Source organism: Elephas maximus, chromosome X (assembly GCF_024166365.1).
Source record: "Elephas maximus indicus isolate mEleMax1 chromosome X, mEleMax1 primary haplotype, whole genome shotgun sequence".
NCBI classification, from domain to species: domain Eukaryota; kingdom Metazoa; phylum Chordata; class Mammalia; order Proboscidea; family Elephantidae; genus Elephas; species Elephas maximus.
In genome coordinates, this window is record NC_064846.1 from 26,601,052 (window position 1) to 26,621,994 (window position 20,943).

The following is a 20,943-nucleotide window of genomic DNA, read 5'->3' on the forward strand; positions in this document are numbered from 1 at the left end:
GTCTATTATCTAGTAAGTGATTTCCCCTCCCTCCCACTTCCATCCCTGGTAGCTATCAAAGAATATTTCTTTCTATGTTGTAAACCTTTTCTTGACTTTTTATAATAGTGGTCTCATAAAATATTTGTCGTTTTGTGATTGACTTATTTTACTCAGTATAATGTCCTCCAGATTCATCCTTGCTGTGAGATGTTTTGAGGATTCACCATTATTCTTTATTGTTCTGTAGTATTCCATTGTGTGTATGTACTGCAGTTTGTTTATCTATTCATCTGTTGCTGGGCATTTAGGTTGTTTCCATCTTTTTGCTATGGTGAATAATGCTGCAGTGAACATGGGTGTGCATGTCTATTCATGTCACAGCTCTTATTTCTCTAGGATGTTTTCCTAGGAATGGAATTGCTGGATCGTATGGTATTTCTATTTCTAGCTTTTTAAGGAAGCACCATACCGTTTTCCATAGTAGTTGTACGATTTTGCATTCCTATCAGCAGTGTGTAAGAGTTTCAATCTCCCCACAACCTTGCCAGCAATTGTTGTTTTCTGTTGTTTTGATCAGCACCTTTCTTGCTGGGGTGAGATGGTATCTCATTGTAGTTTTGATAACCAGAAAGATGTTTACCTGTGTTTTATTGACTATATAAAGGCATTCGACTGTATGGATCATAACAAATTATGGCTAACATTGGGAAGAATGACAATTCCAGAACACTTAATCGTGCTCATGAGGAACCTGTACATTGTCCAAGAAGCAGTCATTCGAACAGAACAAGGGGATACTGCATGGTTTCAAGTCAGGAAAGGTGTGCATCAGGGCTGTATCCTTTCACCATACTTATTCAGTCTGTGTGCTGAGCAAATAATCCAAGAAGCTGGGCAATATCAGGAAGAACGCGGCATCAGGATTGAAGGAAGACTCATTAACAACCTTCAATATGCAGATGACACAACCTTGACTGCTGAAAGCGAAGAGGACTTGAAGTACTTACTGATGAAGATCAAAGCCTACAGCCTTCAGTATAGATTACACCTCAACATAAAGAAAACAAAAATCCTTACAACTGGACCAATAAGCAACATCATGATAAACAGAGAAAAGGTTGAAGTTGTCAAGGATTTCATTTTACCTGGATCCACAATCAGTGCCCATGGAAGCAGCAGTCAAGGGATCAAACGACATATTGCATTGGGCAAATCTGCTGCAAAATATCTCTTTTAAGCATTAAAAAGCAAAGATATCACTTTGAGAACTAAGTTGCACCTGACCTAAGCCATGGTACTTTCTATCACCTCATATACTGGACAGTGAATGAAGAAGACTGAAGAAAAATTAATGCCTTTGAATTATGGTCTTGGCAAAGAATATTGAATATACCATGACTGCTATGAGTTGGAATCGACTCAACAGCAAGAGGTTTGGCTTTAGCCAGAAGAAGAACAAATCTGTCTCAGAAGAAGTACAGCCAGAATGCTCCTTTGAAGTGAGGATGGTGAGACTTTGTCTCACATACTTTGGACATGTTATCAGGAGGGGTCAGTCCCTGGAGAAGGACATCATGCTTGGTAAAGTCGAGGGTCATTAAAAAAGAGGAAGATCCTCAATGAGATGCATTGACACAGTGGCTGCAAAGATGGGCTCTGGCATAGCAACAATTATGAGGATGGTGCAGGAATGGCAGCGTTTCGTTCTGTTTTACATGGGGTCACTATGAGTCGGAACTGACTTGATAGCACCTAACAACATAACAACAATGGCTAATGATTGTGAGCATCTTTTCATATGTTTGTTAGCTGCCTAAATGTCTTCTTTTGTGAAGTGTCTGTTCATGTCCTTTGCCCATTTTTTAATTGGATTGTTTGTCTTTTTGTTGTTGAGTGTAATGTTTTAAGTTTTTACATGCAGCATCATTTAAACAGTAAAAAACTAGAGGCAGCTTAAATGCCCAACAATATGGAATGGTTAAGGAAATCACAGTGCGTCCACAGGATGGAGTATTATAGTGCCACTAAGGATGTTTTAAAAATAAATGAACGACCATGGGAAAACGTTCACAGTATAATGTTCAGTGAGAAATACCGAGTACAAAATTGTGTTTTTAATATGATCTCAAGTTTCAAAAAATCATGAATGGTTATCTGTTAAATTTTGTTGTTGTTAGGTGCCATTGAGTCAGTTCCAACTCATAGCCACCCTCTGTACGACAGAACAAAACACTCCCCTGTCCAGCGCCATCCTCACAATCGTTGCTGTGTTTGAGCCCATTGTTGTAGCCACTGTGTCAATCCATCTCGCTGAGGATCTTCCTCTTTTTCAATGACCCTCTACTTTAACAAGCATGATGTCCTTCTCCAGGGTCTAGTCCCTCCTGATAACATGTTCAAAGTATGTGAGATGAAGTCTCGCCATCCTTGCTTCTAAGAAGCAGTCTGGCTGTACGTGTTCAAGACATTTGTTCGTTCTTCTGGCAGTCCTTGGTATTTTCAATATTCTTCACCAACACCACAATTCAAAGGCATTCGTTCTTCTTCGGTCTTCCTTATTCATTGCCCAGCTTTCAAGTGCATATCAGGCGATTGAAAACACCATGGTTTGGCTTAGGTGCACCATAGTCCTCAAAGTGTTAAATACAATTTAGAAAGAAATATACTAAAATGTATGACTGTCTCTGAGTTGAGAGACTATCAGTGATTTTTATTTTTCTTCAGTATATTTTCTGTTTTTTTCCTCCAAATCTTTTGCAATAAGCATGTATTACTTTAATTTTTAAAGAATTTTTTCTAATTATAAGTTTTATCATTGTTTTTTCTATGCATATATTTTATTTTTGCAAATTAGTGGACTTTTATACATTTGTTTTTAGCTTGCATCTTCATTTTGCAATATATTGTGACTATTTTCCTGTCACCATTCATCTGCATCATTTTAAATGGCTATATAATATTTCAGTCTATGTATCGTAATTTAGTAGTAGTACCTCACATTAACTAACAACTAAGTTAGCTAACTTAACCTTCTTTAACTAATTATCAAGGTTATTTTCAGCTTTTCACTATTAAAAGTGATCCTGTGACAAGTATCCTTGTAGAAACAAACATCTTTTGTACATTTGTTTGTAATTTTGGTAAGTTCCTAGAAGGTCAAAGAATATACACATTTAATATTTTGGTAGCTGCTTCCATATTGCTCTTAGTAATGTATGAGAATGACCTTTCCCCCAAACCCTTGCCAATACTGGGTATTTTTATTCTTTTATGTATTTGTTAATATCATAGGTAGCTGTGGTATCTTTGTGTTTTCATTTTTATATCTTTCGTTATTAGTGAAGTTGGACGTTTTTGTTCCATAATGTATTGTGGCCATTTCTGTTTCTTGTTTTATGAATGTTTCTTTTTGTAATCAGACAAAAAATCTTGAAGGAACACTTTTTCACATGTATGCAAAAGAATTGCATGGCATTCAGTGGAATTTGGGGGGATACACTGTGATACGGAATGTTGTCTGGAAATGCTAGTCTGAAGAAGACAGTGGGTCCAGGGAACCTTTGATTACCCTATTCCTTTTGGAGAGGTGATGAGACATTTGAGCTCAAATAATGGACAGCTGTGATGTTAACTGTCTTTACTGATTTACAGAAGCTACCAATGGTGCGGTACCCCAGGGTCAGCGACCACCACCTCGTATCAAGAATTTCCAGATAAATAACCAGATTGTGAAACTGAAGTACTGTTATACATGCAAGATCTTCCGGCCTCCCCGGGCCTCCCATTGCAGCATCTGTGACAACTGTGTGGGTGAGTAAAACTAAGGGGAAGATAGATTATAACTCACTTTACGTAAGAAACAAGCTCCAGAACAACTGTCAATCAATTGTGTAGATCAAATCTTCATTTAAACATCCTTTAGTCTAAAATGAAAAGTTCTTTGGTAAATGGGAAAATAAACTTCTTTAATCGGCCTGTTTTAGAAATCTAGATTTTCTTCTGCTGCATCTGTTTCAACTGGGGCCCACCTTGCATAGGGGAGGAGAACCTAGTCCACTGGAGGGCAGTGTCGGGGAAGGAAGGGCTATCTATGTAAGAAGTAGTACTCTCTAGAAGAAGAAAGTTGCTAGCGTTTACTAAGTTTCTGCTACATACTAGGCCCTGTACTAAGTGCTTTCCCTTTGCCTTATTTAAGACTCATAACTACCCCACGAGCTAGGTATTGTCCCCATTTTACAGATGAAGAAGTAGGTGAAGAAACTTTGTGTTGATCCATGTAATTAGGATGAGAAGGAGCTGGCCCAGGTCTGATTCTAAAACTCATTTATTCTACCTGTGCCACTGCTCTAAGGAAGGAGAGTATACGTGTTCTGTACTTCCATCTGCATATATGTGACTTAGTTGTATTCACTGCCTACTGTGTGCTAAACCCTGGGAAAGATCAGAAACAGGCAATAAACATGCCTGTTAGTAGGCATGGTGGTGCAGTGGTTAAGAGCTACGGCTGCTAACCAAAAGGTCAGCAGTTCAAATCCACCAGGCGCTCCTTGGAAACCGTATGGAGCAGTTCTACTCTGTCCTAGAGGGTTGCTATGCGTTGCAATCGACTCGACAGCAATGGGTTTGGTTTGGTTTTGGGGTATTAGTAGGCATATGTATGAAATTCCTTATACTGTCAACTGGCATATGTATAACATTCCTTATATACGCCATATAGCATGTCTGAGCACGTTGCTTTCTTCTTACTACCCAAGTCTATAGGCAAGGGTTGGGAAAATCCAGCTTACTTCATATGGTAAAAAGCTATTTGTAGATAGGATTTTTATAAATTGAAACCCATTTTAAATGAACCAGAAAACTTGGTATTTTAAGGAGATCCGATGTGAAGGTTTTCATAAAAAATTTCCTCTCCTTGTTAATATTCTTAAATATAAAGAATTCATACACATGGCTTTTTTAAAAGCATTACCACTCCAATAGAAATAAGGACAGTTCATCGAACAGGAAAATACAATTGGCTAGTTAGAGATAAATACATATTTATCTCTTCTGATAATCAAAGGAATAAAAATTAAAACAGGATTCCTTCTTTTGTAATAAACTTTATTTTTTAGAGCGGTTGTAGGTTTACAGAAAAATGGTGCAGAAAAAGTACAGAGAGCTCCAATATACCCCTCTCCCTCTCGCACATTAGTTCTCCTATTACTGTTAGGTCCTGTCGAGACATTTTCAACTCATGGTGACTCCATATAACAGAGTAGAACTGGCCCATAGGGTTTTCTAGGCTGTAATCTTTACAGCAGATCACTAGGTCTTTCTCTCTCAGAGCCACTGGGTGGGTTGGAACTGCCAACCTTTTGGTTAGCAGCTGAGCGCTTAACATTCATGCCACCAGGGCTCGTATTTCTCCTATTAAATGAATAATTTGTAAAAATCAGCACAAAACTAGTTCCTATGAGGCAGAGGTAAAAGATGTCCAACTTCTCCAAACTGCTGTACCACTCCGTCATCTCTAATACCAACTACTCACCCTTGCCTCAGTACTCTTCTGCCCGTCTTTGGGTTCGGTAATTCACTGCAACATCTCACAGAACTCATGAACCGTACCTATCATTATGGGGTTTCTTAGGGAAGTAACAGGTTACAACTCAGGACCAGGATCAACTCGGAAGTAACAGGAACAATTCAGGATGTGGTTCTTCATTCCATCAGGATAGCTTCATCTTGGCTGCTGCCCCCGGGCCCTGCTTGGAGTCTTGAAGCCACTGAGTCCTGCTTGGGCAAGTGTTACAGCCCTTAGCTCTGTGGGTCAGTGAACCCCACCGCAGCCTTCTCGCGCTGGTCGCTTGGTTTCTGCCGTCTTGTGCTGCTATCACTCTTGTTCCTGCCGTGCCATCTCTTGCTGTCTTCAGTGTTAAAGTTCCTTCTCTCTCTGTTTCTCTCTAAAAGCTCTGTCAGGGAAGATGGTTATATATATAGCAAGCTCCTTATCAGTTCCAAGGCGTGTCCCCTCACCCCAACAAGACCATGAACTGTCCAATCCCCTACAAGGGTTCCATGCATCTTATTTGCATTAACAGACTGTCCAATCCCTGCAAGGGTTCCACACACCTCATTTGCATAGTCCCAACCAGTCATTTAATGGGAGTTACAAGACCATGACTAGAAAGGTCAAATAAAAGTGATTCATTGCACCACACCTATTAACATCTTGCATTCCTGTGATTCATTTGTTATAATTGAACTGATATTGATATATTACTATTAACTAAAGTCCATCGTTTACATTACGGTTCACTGTTTGTGTTATACAGTTCCATGGGTTTTGACAAATGCGTAATGTCATGTATCCAGCATTATAGTATCATGCAGAAGAGTTTCACTTCCCTAAAAATGCCCTGTGCTCCACCTATTTATCCCTCACCCCTACCCCTGACCCTGTGGCAACCACTGATCTCTTCACTGTCTGTATAGTTTTACCTTTTCCAGAATGTCATGTAGTGGGAATCATACAGTATGTAGCTTGTTCAGACTGGTTTCTTGCACTTAGCAATATGCATTTAAGGTTCCTCTATGTCTTTTTGTGGCTTCATAACTCATTTCTTTTTATCACTGCATAATACTCCATTGCATGGATGTACCATACTTTGTTTATCCAGTCACCTATTAAAGGACAGGATGCCTTTTTTGTAACTTAGAAACTTAGCAAGGAAAAAGTGATAATGCCTAGTGTTACACTGGTAGGAGTGTAAATTGGAAGAATGTTTTTGGACAGCAACCTAGTAAGATTCATCAAAAACCTTAAAACATGGATACCCTTTAATGCCAGTGATTCCTTTTCTAGGGATCTATCCCAAGAAAATAATCAGTGATGTGGTAAAAGATTTAGGTATGGAATCATTTACCTCAAGATTGTTATAAGAGTGAAAAATTGGAAAGAAGCCAATGTCCACCAATAGATGAGTGGTCAAATAGTGGGATATTCATATAATACAATTTTATGGGAAAAGCTCATACCAGAAAGCTAAGTGAAATAAAACAGGAGGTAGGCTACCCTTGCAGTGTGATCTCAGTTACTTGTTTTAAAAAATTCTAAGTATGTATAAAGAAATCTTCAAGAAAATGCACCAGAATGCTTGTAATTAGTTATCTATAGGTATGGAATTATGAGTAATAGTGTTTCTTTCATTTTTCTTTTTATTTCTTTCACGTTTTCTATGATGAGTGTGTATTACTTGTATTATAAGGAAAATGTGATTTAAAAACCTGTAAAAATATGTATCTATACAAATCTGTATTTTGTAGTGTTTTCATATGGCAGGTTGGCTTAAAATGAGGCAATATGTATAATTCTTGATCCAGACATTGCCCTAACCTCTTGGGCATGTCATTCCTCTTTACAGCTTCCTTCCCTTTTCTGAAAAGGTATATTGGGACCCTCTAACCAGGAGACGTACCATTCTTCAATTCCTTTTTTTTTTTAATTTTTATTTATTGTACTTCAGATGAAGGTTTACAGTTAGTACACATATTGTTTTATGACACTGGTTAACTACCCCACGACATGTCAACACTCTCCCTTCTCAACCCTGGGTTCCCCGTTACCAGCTTTTTTGTCCCCTCCTGCCTTCTAGTCCTTGCCCCTGGGCTGGTGTGCCCCTTTAGTCTCATTTCGTTTTATGGGCCTGAGGAGACATACCATTCTTATAGCCTTATTTTTTGATCAGTACACAGCTCATTTTTCTGTAAAAATGATATATTTTATTCTTTGTTTATTTGCATTCATTAAAATAATACATGTTCATTGTAGAAAATATGGAAAGTACAGAAAATATAAGTAAAACTTAAACTCACTATCCATTTTGCTGTGTTGCCTCCCAGTCTCCCTTTTGTTTGTTAAATTGAATCATACATGATAGAACTTTTAATCCTGCTTTTTCTCAATTAACTTTATATCATGAGCATTTTCTGTGTCTCTAATGTTTTTGAATATTTTACTTTAATGACTGCATAATCCATCATGCGGTTATAGACTTATTTAGGCAATCGCTTATCATTAGACATTATCCACTATTCCATTTTATTCATTATTATAACTCTGCAATTGAAGTTATTGAACTTAAATTTCTGGGTACATCTCTGTTTCCTTGTGATAAATTACTGAAATACATTTATTGTCAAAAAGGTATGAGCATTATTAAGACTCTTGATACATATTGCCAAATTGCTTTCCAGAAAGGTTTTCTCAGTTTATACTCCCACAAGCAGTATATGAGAATGTCCATTTTTATCCTAGTCTCACTAGCACTGGATGTTTTTTGTATTCTTATTTTGATAGGCAAAAAAACAAAACAGATGAACAAAACACAGTTTCTCACTATTATACTGGCATTGCACTGAGTTATTTATGAATCTGTAAAGTCTTTCAATATATGTTTATATGGTATTTATTGTTTTTGCCCTTTGACTATTTTCTTGAAGGAGTATTTGTTTTTTCTTATTGATTTCTAAGGACTTTTCATTTAACAAGGTACAATATTTGCACATATTCCCATTTTCTTTTTGCTTTTTAATTTTTATAGTATTTTTACCATTGATAATTTTTTTTTTAATTTATGGAGTCAAATCTATTTTTTATTTGGTATCTGTGTTTTCTTTCATTACTTTTATGCTTGGAAAGTCCTTCTTCATATAAAGGGTAAATGTACATTTATTCTTTATAGTTGTTTTATGGTTTCACCTTGCTTTTATATTTAACTTTTTAATTCACCTGGAATTTATTTTGATAGTGTGGAAAAAGGATCTAACCTTCTCCCCTCCGCCCCCAAATAGCCAGTTGTCCCAGAATTATTTATGGAATAATAATTCCTTTTACCACTGATTTTTGTAATGCTGCCTAGTGGACAGTAAATTCTTATATATTCAAGAGTGTGTTTCTGAGCTCTTTCCATTCCATTGAACTACACCACACCATTTTAATTATTGTAGTTTTATACTATTTTCGACAGCACTGGGGTGGTGGGTTATACTACTTTTAGTAACTGGAGTTCAAGAAAAATCCCACTACTCGTTTTTCAAATTTCCCTTGCTATTACCACCTATTTATTTTTCCTGAACTTAGTACGCACACCTATTAAGAATTTTATTTGGAAAAGCGTTGGCTCTGCCACTAACTTAGCCATTCAGTACCTTAGTTTCCTCATCTGTAAAATGGGGACAAGAAAATCACCTTTTAGGTTTACACACAAAAAGAAACGATCTTTGATAGTTATGAGGGAGGGGAGAGGTGGGAATGGAAAAACACTAAATAGGCAGTAGATAAGTGGTTACTTTGGTGAAGGGTAAGACAGTGCACAATACTGGGGAAGCCAGCACAACTTGTACACGACAAGGTCATGGAAGCTCCATAGACAAATCCAAACTCTCTGAGGGACTGAATTGCTGGGCTGAGGGCTGTGGGGACCATGGTCTCGGGGAAATTCTAGCTTAGTACAGTTTATAAAGAAAATGCTCTACATTCTGCTTTGGTGAGTAGCATCTGGGGTCTCAAAAGCCTGTGAGTGGCCATCTAAGATACTCCACTGGTCTTACCCCTTTGGGATCAAGGGAGAATGAAGAAAACTAAAGACACAAGGAAAAGATTAGTCCAAAGGACTAGTGGACCGCAACTACCACAGTCTCCACCAGACTGAGTCCAGCACAACTAGATGGTGCCCCGCTTCCACCACTGACTGCTCTGACGGGGATCACAATAGTGGGTCCTGGACAGAGCTGGAGAAAAATGTAGAACAAAATTCTAACTCGTAAAAAAATACCAGACTTACTGGCCTGACAGAGACTGGAGAAACCCTAAGAGTATGGTCCCTGGACACCCTTTTAATCCAGTAACGAAGTCACTCCTGAGGTTCACTCCTCAGCCAAAGATTAGACAGGCTCATAAAACAAAATGAGACTAAATGGGCACACCAGTCCAGGGGCAAAGACTAGAAGGCAGGAGGGGACAGGAAGCTGGTAATAGGGAACCCATAACCCATGGTGGAGAAGGGAGAGTATAGACATGTCATGGAGTTGTTAACCAATGTCATAGAACAACGTGTGTACTGTTAATGAGAAGCTAGTTTGTTCTGTAAACCTTCATCTAAAGTACAATAAAAAAAAGAATATCATCTTTTGCCCAACTTTCTGAGTGATTGCAGTAATCAAACAAGGTGAATATGAAAACATTTTGAAAAAATAAACAATAGAAACCAGCGCTTTTTTTTTTATCGTGCTTTAAGTGAGAGTTTACAGTTCAAGTTAGTTTCTCATACAAAAATTTATACACACATTGCTATGTGACCCTAGTGGCTCTCCCCATAATGTGACAGCACACTCCTCCTTCCCACCCTGGATTTCCCATGTCCATTCAAGCAGCTCCTGTCCCTTTCTGCCCTTTCATCTCGCCACCGTCTCACATATCTATGAAACCAGCACTTTTTATAATTGAAATAGGCAGTGATCCTGAGGGTATTTGAATTAGGTATTATATGCATGGTGGGGTTGCTATTTGTTCTGGAGGCTTTGAAGCTGGACTCTATTTCTTCCACAGAGCGCTTCGACCATCACTGTCCCTGGGTGGGGAATTGTGTTGGAAAGAGGAACTACCGCTACTTCTACCTCTTCATCCTTTCTCTCTCCCTCCTCACAATCTATGTCTTCGCCTTCAACATCGTCTATGTGGCCCTCAGTGAGTATGCAGGGCAGTGTCTGCTATTGGAGTGAGGATGGGGGTGGAAGAGGACTTGAGGATGGCCTAGGGGATTGGTTGGGTTTCCTGATGGGACTTTACCATTATGAATGCCCTTTAGGACAAATTAGAATGAGCACTACCACCTGCCCTTGAGTGGGACTCCAAACCTCAGCTCACATCAGTAAGCATTTACTGAGTGTGTTGGCCTTCTCTCAGGCCCTGTGCTGGGGACTAGGGTCATAATCACTGATCTAGTGTACTGGGCATTTCTGAGCTGATTCCAAAGGTCGGGGATGTATTTTGGCTATATGCATCCTCTATTTTTCTGCCTTACAAGACCTGCCGTGAGGTGGTAGAAGGGGGTTATACCAGCGAAACACCTTTCAGTAGCTCATGATCTACTTTGGGAGATAGAGAAACACACTGTGTGTGTGCACACATGTGCACACAGGCACACCCACACACAACCATCTAAGGGCATGGGATATACAGTTAAAAGAATAGCCTAAATCATGAAAGCTTCCAGGGAAGAGATGGGTTTTGAGCTGGATTTTTAACAAAGGAGAGACACAGATTGGTGATGAGAGAAGATTTTTCTTGGATTTTTTTTTTCTCAACTGTTTATATCCCCTTACATGTCCCTGGGTGGCACAAATAGTTAAGGGCTTGGGTACTAACTAAAAAGATGGAGTTTCAAATCCACAAGGTGATACCTTGGAAGAAAGGCCTGGTGGTCTACTTCTGAAAGGTCACAACCTTTGAAAACCCTGTGGAGCAGTTCTCTGCAACACATGGGATTGCCATGAGTCAAAATTGACTCAGTGGCGACTGGTTTGGTTTTTGTGTTTACATGTCCATAGTTAGGGGCTAGGGAAAAGGGAAGGGGGCCGATGCTTGGCTTCTGCCCGACTTGCTAGTCCAGTGCCTGGTCCTTTGTTGGAAATGTGAACTCTTTAGTCTGAGACGACCAGCTTGGAGGTGAGTGTCCCTTGCCTGAGTGAGAGCTTATCTTCTGCTAATGTTTAACAAGTGTTAAGGAGGGAAGTAAGTGAGCAGGCATTAGGGTAGTGTGCTTTTTTTTTTTTTTTTACTAAAGTCACTAACCTTTCTCTCTGCTCCTCTTCTCAATCTCACAGAATCTTTGAAAATTGGCTTCCTGGAGACGTTGAAAGAAACTCCTGGCACATATCCTCCCTGGGAAGGATGTCCCTGTGAAGCCCTCTTAAATTACTCTTCAGCATGCTTTCTCCCTGCAGCTCCCCAACCATCCAATTTTTCAGAAATCAAGCAGTGCCAAAGCCTAAAATAAATAATGTAGTCTTAGTGGTAGCAACCAGAAGGGGGAAGATGGCCATGGCTTAAAGGAAGGCCTTTCCTGTAGCCCCTCCTCCATTGCCTTACTCTCAAGTCCTTCTGATCTCAGGCTCAGTCCTGCCTCCTCTAGTGGGCTGTACTTTGCCTCAGTACACCTCTTACGTCCCTTTCTGGAAGCCCCACCTTTCTGTTACAGCAAAGGCTTATTTTGTACAGGAGCTGCATTTCTGAAAAGGAGATTCAGATGAGATTTCTGTAAATCACATTCTGTTTTTCTCCACCAATTTTTTATTTATAAAGTTTATTTATTGATGGGTTTTGCATTGGCAGTGATGGGCAAGAATGTTTAGCTTTGGCTCCCTCCTTAACTTCCCCGCAACAAACTAGTGATGAATAAATAGACAAGCACTTAACTATGGTAGAGATGCTGGTGAGAACAGGAATCTTTTACCTTTCGTAAAGGACAAATCCAGCGAGTTTAGAATTCATCTGTTGTTATATATAGATACTTGACCATTTGTGACATTTGTTCCAAGAGGTAAAAATGGTGTGACCAGCGTGGGCTAAGGCATTGAGTCCCCTGGTGTGGGTCCTTCAACATTCCTTAACATCACTCACTGTTCTAGAAGTACTCATTTGCTTTTTTACACTCTGGTCTGTCGTGGGACTGACTGGATTTCACACTTTCCTTGTGGCTCTCAACCAGACAACCAATGAAGACGTGAGTCCATTTTTCTTCCTCCTCACCACATATTCCTCTTCTCCTAAAAGCCTATTCTCTTGTTACCTGCTAGAGAACTGAGTCTCCAGGGCCTGAAAGGCTGAGGCGAGCAAAAACCTGACATGGGGGATTGTTGAATCAGATACATGTGTGTGGAGCAGAAAGCAGACTGCTTTGTTTTGAACTAAATGTTTGTAGGGCGTTAGGAAAAAGAGATCGAAAAGTTGGGTGGGTACAAGGTCTTCAGGTGTTCATAGGTCCGTAAACGCTTGCTGGGGCCTCTGGATTTGGAATGGAAAGGGACAGTTGCACTGATTAATGTTTGCATTTTGACAATTACCAGTGAATCCATATTCATTGTAGAAAATCAGAAAATAACGGATGAGCAAAAATTATCCCTGTAACTTCACCTCCTAGAGATCACCATTGTTAGTGATAGGATTTATAGTCTTCTAGACTTGCCTAGAAGAGACCCTGGTGGTGTAGTGGTTAAGAGCTACAACTCCTCACCAAAAGGTCGGCAGTTTGAATCCACCAGGCGCTCCTTGGAAACTCTATGGGGCAGTTCTACTCTGTCCTATAGGGTCGCTATGAGTCGGAATCGACTTGATGAGCAATGGGTTTTTTTTTTTAGACTTGTTCTCAGTGTTTGTTTATGTATATATTATATAATTTTAAAATAAAAATAATACATATCATTCAGTTACTTGCTTTTTCCACTCATTCTATTTGTGAACATTTTTCTATGTCTCTGTATTGTATTTCTTTGACATGATTTTATTGTAAGTCTTGGATTTTATCCTGCAGATCAAAGGTTCATGGACAGGGAAGAATCGTGTCCAGAATCCCTACAGCCATGGCAACATCGTGAAGAACTGCTGTGAAGTGCTGTGTGGCCCCTTGCCCCCCAGGTACTCGGGGGACTAGGAGGTCTTGGGGCTTTTGGGATGAGTAACTCGACTGGACCCTATTACCTGGTGTGATGCATTCTTCTAAATGTGACCTGTTAGTGTCAAATGGGTCTTCCCAGGGATTGTCCCTTGGTGCCATATTTACATGGCACAGACCATAGGCCATAAGCTAGTTTGTTTTGGAGGGATGGATCTTGCATTCTTGTTTCATTTGTTTGTTCCCTGCTCTGTGGGAAAAGTAGTGACCGGAAGGTAGGAGGCAGCTGCTAGGATCAGGTTATCCTACCGGAGGACAGGCTTATGTTTCCAGTCTACACAACAGGGTTCAGTGGAGTGGGCGGGTGGAGGGGTGAATGCAAAGTGCATTGTTAACTCTCCCATCTTCTGACCCTTCAGTGTGCTGGATCGAAGGGGTATTTTGCCACTGGAGGAAAGTGGAAGTCGACCTCCCAGTACTCAAGAGACCAGTAGCAGCCTCTTGCCACAGAGCCCGGTGAGTGTTCCTGACTTCCAGACTGACTCAGTAATAGACAGGGTGTAGGCTAAATTTACAACTTAGAAACATAATTAGGCACTTTTGTATCCTCATCACCCCAGCTTCCTTGTCTCTGCTTCTGCCCTGACATTGTCTTCAGAACCTTGTGCCCTTGAGGCAGATGAAGATTTATTCATTTATTCAACATATATTGAGCAGCTACTCTGTGCCAGCCACTGTGCTGGGTGCTAGGGAGACAACAGTGAGCAAGGCAAATGATGTCCCTGCTGTCAAGGAGCTCATTGTCTAGGGGAGGGGACAAGAGACAAGAAAACAGGCCATTGCTCAGTGTTGTGAAAAGTGCCTCGATAAGGAACGCATAATATGCCATAGGAGCAAAGAGTGGGATCCGGGGATAATGTTGGAGTTAGCGAGGTGCTTACCTTTGTAGGAGGGGGCTCCCTCACTGGAATATGCAGATGTTGTGGAAACTATCTCAGCTGTCTTGCCTAAGATACACTCTATCAAGTAGGCATGTTCCTAAAAAGTTATTACTTGAATTTTCTTTTTTATAATAGCTGTATTGAGATATAAGTCACATAATATGCAGTTCATCTATTTCAGATGTACAACTCACTGGTTTTTAGAATACCCACAGAGCTGTATGATCATCACAACAAATTTTAAAATATTTTCATTACTCCTCCAAAATCCCTGTACCCATTAGTAATCATTCCCCTTTTTCTCCCACTTCTCCCGGCACCTCCATCCCTAGGCAACCACTAATCTAATTTCTGTTTCTATAGATTTACCTCCTCTGGGTATTTCAAATAAATGGGATCATATAATACGTGGTCTTTTGGGACTGGCTTCTTTCACTTAGCATAATGTTTTCAAGGTTCATTTATATTGTAGCATGTATCAGTACTTCCTTTCTATGGCCCATTATTCACTGTATAGATATGTACTACATTTTATTTATCCATTCATCAGTTGATGGACATTTGAGTTGTTTCCACATTTTGGCTATTATGAATAATGTTGCTATGAACATTCGTGTTCAGGTTTTTGTGTAGACATATGTTTTCATTTCTCTTGGCTGTATACCCGGAATTAGAATGGATGGGTCATAGGAGAACTCTGTTTAACCTTCTGAGGAGCTGCCAGCCTGTTCACAGAAGAGGCTTCATCATTTTACACACCTGCCAGCAGTGTGTGAGGGATCCAGTTTCTCTATATCCTCACCAATGCTTGTTTTCCTTTTTTTTGTTGTTGTTTTTTAAAACTGTAGTCGTTGTAGTGGGTATGAAGTAGTATCTCATTGTAGTTTCGATTTGCATTTCCCTAATGACTAGTGGAAACCCTGGTGGCATAGTGGTTAAGTGTTATGGCTGCTAATCAAAAGGTCAGCAGTTTGAATCCACCAGGTGCTCCTTGGAAACTCTACGGGGCAGTTCTACTTTGTCTTATAGGGTCACTGTGAGTTGGAATTGACTCAATGGCGACGGGTTTGGGTTTTTTTTTTTGTTTTGTTTAATGACTAATGAGGAGCCCTGGTGGCACAGTGGTTAAGAGTTATGGCTGCTAACTAAAAGGCTGGCAGTTCAAACCCACCAGCTGCTCCTTGGAAACCCTATGGGGCAGTTCTACCCTATCCTGTAGGGTCACTGTGAGTCGGAATCGACTCTATGGCAATGGGTTAATGACCAATGATGTTGAGCATCTCTTCATGTGCTTATTGACCATTTGTATATCTTCTTTGGAGAAATGCCTATTTAGATCTTTTGTCCATTTTTTAATTGGGTTGTCTTGTCATTGTTGAGTTGTGAGAGCTCTTTATATATATATTCTGTATACAGTTCCCTTATCGGATATATGATTTGCAAATATTTTCTCCCATTCTGTGAGTTGCCTTTTCACTTTCTGGGTGGTGTCCTTTGAATCACAAAGTTTTTTTTTAATTTTAATAAAGTTCAGTTTATCTGTTTTTTCTTTTGTTGGTTGTGCTTTTGATGTCAGATCTAAGAAACCATTGCCTAATCCAAGATCGTGAATATTTATGGCTCTGTTTTCTTTAAGAGTTTTATAGTTTTAGCTCTTAAATTTAGGTTTTTGATCCATTTTGAGTTAATTTTTGTATATGGTGTGAGGTATGGGGTCTACATTCATTCTTTTGCTTATGGATATCTAGTTGTCTCAGAGCCATTTGTTGAAAGGACTTTTCTTTCTCCATTGAATTATCTTGGCATCCTTGTAAAAAATCAATTGACCATAAATGTGACAGTTTATTTCTGGACTCTCAATTCTATTCTACTGGTCTATATGTCTATCCTTTTGCCAGTATCATATGGTCTGGATTTCTGTAGCTTTGTAGTAAGTTTTGAAATCAGAAAGTGTTAGTCCTCCAACTTTGTTTTTCTTTTTCACACTTGTTTTTAATATTCTGGGTCCCTTGAACTTCCATATGAATTTTAAGATTGGCTTGTCAATTTCTGCAAAGAAGCCAGCTGGAATTTTGATGGGGATCACATTGGATCTATAGATCAATTTGGGATCTATAGATCAATTTGCCGTCCTAACAATATTGTCTTCTGATCCATGAATACAGGATGCCTTTTCATTTACTTAGGTCTTTAATTTCTTTCAACAATTTTTTATACTTCTCAGAATATAAGCTGTACGTTTTTGTTAATTTATTCCAAAGTATTTTATTCTTTTTGATCCTAGCTAAATGGAATTGTTTACCTAATTCCATTTTCAGATTGTTCATTGGGAGTATGTAGAAATACAATTGATTTTTGTATATTAATTTTGTATTCTGCAACCTTGCTGAAGTCATTATTAGTTCTAATAGTTTTTTTTTTTAGTGGATTTAAACTTTCTTTTAAAATAGAATCCTACTTGTAAGTGAATGCTTTTTGAAAGGTTGGTAATTGTTCTTTAATTTGCCTTTTCTTTTTGAAGTAGAACAAACCCATGTTTATATATTATCGTCATCATTTTTGAATATCATTTTTCTGAGGAGTGTGGTCTTAAATCATAGCAATCTATGCGAATGATTCTCAGTTGAATGTGGGGAAGAGTGGTATATTAGAATCCCTCAGGGGCCGTTTTCAAACCACATCTGATCATCTGAAGATTTTGACACATACCGCCCTCTTTAGTTTAGAATCACTCTTCCAATGAGGCAGGTATCAAGGGCAGAAACAAGGTTAAGAACCACTGGGTTAGGGTTTGCTAGACATATACATTACAACATTCTGTTGTGAAGGGGCATTTGTGTAATTATTTGTGGCCCCTATTATTATTACCACAAATAATAATGGAAACATCTGTCCACAACAGACAGTTAAAAATTAAACTCAAATAAACTCCAGTGCATCCCTCTGAGAAGAGTGTGGTCTTGATTCTGAGTTTGGTGTTGGTGGCTACATATCTGTAGTAACAGTGTGGTCAGTGGGTTCAGAGGAAGAATGCAGTGTTTATGGATTATCTCCATTTGGATTTTGAGGGAGAGCTTTGTATTGTATTTGATATCTTTTCTTTCTCAGCTCCCAACAGAACACCTGAGCTCAAACGAAATGCCGGAGGAAACCAACACTCCTGAAGAGATGCCACCCCCAGAACCCCCAGAGCCACCACAGGAGATGGCTGAAGCTGAGAAGTAGCCTATCTATGGAAGAGACTTTTGTTTATGTTTAATTAGGGCTATGAGAGATTTAAGGGGAGAAGATTAACCTGAGACAGAGAGCAAGTAAGCTGCCCCTTTTATTGTTTTTCTTTGATCCGTATCCACCCAATTGCACACTGGCATTTTCTTGCTGCAGGCTTTTTTTTTTTTTCTGAACTCAAGACAGTAGCAGAAGATGTCAGTCACCTCTGGTAACTGGACAAATGGGTCTCTTGGGCCCTGGCACTGGTTCTCCATGGCCTCAACCACGGAGTTTCCTTGGACTTCCCTCTCTTCCTTCTAAATCCTAGCTCTCCTGATTGGGGTCATTGGTCTAATTCTGGGGTTAAAGTTTCTTGAGATTGGCTAAAATCCTTTCAAGCTGCTGCATGTCATGAGTCCAGAGGCAATCATGGAGACCTCTGGCCAGGAAATGCTAACTGAGTTCTTGGGGCCTTCAGGATTGAAGAGGATGGAAAGTGAGGTTGGAGGAGTCTTCCAGCTACGCAAGTGCCAACATTTCCAGCTAATCCTTTCAGGAATGGGGCAGGCACCTTCCACTTGTTGTATTTATTCATGTAGCTGCTCCTTTGTCCCCCCTCCACTCACTAACACTCAAGCTCTCCTCTTTTCCACTTAGATATGTGTAAGTAGTTGTAGTAGAGATAACAATTTACATTTCTCATAGACTACCTGGAAATTTTTTTTTAATACCGGTGCCATTCTCAATAAGAATTTATGAGATGCCAGTGGTATAGCCCCTCACACTTTCTGTCTCATCTCTCCTCTCTCATTAGCCTCTTCTTTTTCGTTTTGACTCGTGCTCCCATTAGGAGCAGTAATGGCAGTAATAAAAGTCTGCACTTTGGTGGTTTCTTTTCCTCAGATGAAGCCCGAGTGCTCACTTAAACACTACCCCATCAGACTCCCTGTGTGAGGCCTGCAGAGGCCTGGAATGCACAAATGGGGAATCCAAGGCACAGAGAGGCTCTCCTCTCCTCTCCTCTCCTCTCCTCTCCTCTCCTCTCCTCTCCTCTCCTCTCCTCTCCTCTCCTCTCCTCTCCTCTCCTCTCCTCTCCTCTCCTCTCCTCTCCTCTCCTCTCCTCTCCTCTCCTCTCCTCTCCTCTCCTCTCCTCTCCTCTCCTCTCCTCTCCTCTCCTCTCCTCTCCTCTCCTCTCCTCTCCTCTCCTCTCCTCTCCTCTCCTCTCCTCTCCTCTCCTCTCCTCTCCTCTCCTCTCCTCTCCTCTCCTCTCCTCTCCTCTCCTCTCCTCTCCTCTCCTCTCCTCTCCTCTCCTCTCCTCTCCTCTCCTCTCCTCTCCTCTCCTCTCCTCTCCTCTCCTCTCCTCTCCTCTCCTCTCCTCTCCTCTCCTCTCCTCTCCTCTCCTCTCCTCTCCTCTCCTCTCCTCTCCTCTCCCCCTATGTCCCCGCAAAAAAGAAAAAAAGGATAACCAATACTTCCATTAAGCCTAGGCTGAGTGAGGAGGGAAAGCCCAGCACTGCTGCCCTCCCGGGTAACCCACTCCAAGGCCTTGCCCACCTCGGGCTATGGTAACCACACCGGGGCTTCCTCCAAGCCCCATTCTTCCAGCACTTCCACCGACAGAGTCCCAGAGCCACTTCACCTTGGGGGTGGGCTGTGGCCCCCAGTCCACTCTGCTCAGGACCTGCTCTATTTCAGGGAAGAAGATTTATGTATTATATGTGGCTATATTTCCTAGAGCACCTGTGTTTTTCTCTTTCTAAGCCAGGGTCCTGTCTGGATGACTTATGGGGAGGGGGGAAAGTGTAAACCAGAACTTTTAATCTATTCGAAGGCAATTAAACTGTGTCTAATGCAAACTGCCTGCCTCCTCCTTCCCCCTTCCATTTCCAGAACCACCATGGGGTGTGAATGTGTTGGTGTGTGGGGTGGGGATGGGGGTGGGTGTTAAAAGGGGTTGCTTTTTACTTGCCATACTTCCATTTTCCAGGGGGCCCTTTATGTTGGCAAGAGAGCCTGCAGACTCTCCATTGATCTATACTACATTTCTGAGCTGAAGCTCAGCTTTTACTGGTTTATGAAGAAGGGGCTTTTAAGGCAGTATATAGTGTTAACAAGATTGGGAGGGTGGGGAGTTATATTTATTCTACTGAACAGAAACAAATTCTTTCTTAGAATATTGTTTTTGTATAGATGGGTGCTGTTCATTGCAAATGAGTCTTGGTTATTAAAGCAGACTCACCAAGGCCTTCCTTTAGACATATTTTGTTAGAGGTCTTTTTCAAGTGATGGTATGTATTTCTTTTTAAATAGTCTATAATCAAGACTACTTGCCAATTCCCATCTCACCCTTCCCGTTAATTAATTGGAATTAATGAAATTTGACTGCTCCCAGATTTTCCTTGTAGCATGATTGGAATAGAGCAATCCTTCTCTAATGGGGAGAGGCAGAGAGAGAGACTCAGATTTCTCGCTTATCTGCCTCTACTTCCCCATTCTTTTTCTGGCTCTCTCAGTTTTGTTCTTGTAGTTAGATTTTGGCTAGTTCAAAAAAAGGCCAATCCAGGAGGGCTTGGAAGTTATTAGGTTTTTCCAGGTAACCTGCCACTCCTATGAACGCCTTTAGCCCATCCTAGCTCAGACCACCTCCTCTCCTGGGTTAGGCTGGATTGATCTCCCTCTACTTACCTCAACCACTGTCCTGCTGACCCTTGGTCGGTCAAAGCAGCTTTCCTTTTCTGACGTAAAGGGCCAAGATGGATATCTCTTCTCTCTGGTGTGAAATTATTATTAGTTTCTGCTTTTCCATACTCCCTGCCCTCTTTCTTTTCCTTTATAATTCTTCTGTGTTTAAGACCTTGACCAGAAGATCTGTCCCATTCATACCATGAACGAGCTGGGACTGTCCCTAGTCTCAGTCCTGGTCAGAGGGGAGATTGAAGAATTAATCTTTCCCATGGGAATAGGTTGTAAATTGTTTGGCCTTTTCAATGGTTGACACTCTTTCCAACTCTTCCTTTCCTCCCCATTCCTCAAGATTCCTGTGCTCCTCACTTCCCCAGGCCAGGATGGTTGGCACTGATCCAAAATCTCTGAGGGAGGGTGGAAGTTGGCTATTTTGGGCCATTTCTTCATGTCCCTTGCCCTGGCTGAGGTCATCA

At 40.5% G+C, this 20,943-nt stretch overlaps 1 protein-coding gene across 2 annotated transcripts in view; it reads left to right on the plus strand.

Annotated features, from left to right (window-relative positions):
- ZDHHC9 (zinc finger DHHC-type palmitoyltransferase 9) overlaps positions 1-18,811 on the plus strand; it is a 35,830-nt gene extending 17,019 nt beyond the window's left edge. For both annotated transcript variants that reach the window (XM_049872366.1, XM_049872367.1), the window contains 7 exons: positions 3,634-3,792; positions 10,571-10,708; positions 11,848-11,893; positions 12,641-12,746; positions 13,554-13,657; positions 14,054-14,150; positions 17,684-18,811. In XM_049872366.1, coding sequence (XP_049728323.1) covers positions 3,634-3,792; positions 10,571-10,708; positions 11,848-11,893; positions 12,641-12,746; positions 13,554-13,657; positions 14,054-14,150; positions 17,684-17,800 — 767 coding nt within the window. In that variant the 3' untranslated portion in view covers positions 17,801-18,811. The remainder of the gene's footprint in view (positions 1-3,633; positions 3,793-10,570; positions 10,709-11,847; positions 11,894-12,640; positions 12,747-13,553; positions 13,658-14,053; positions 14,151-17,683) is intronic.
- The last annotated feature ends 2,132 nt before the right edge of the window (positions 18,812-20,943 follow it).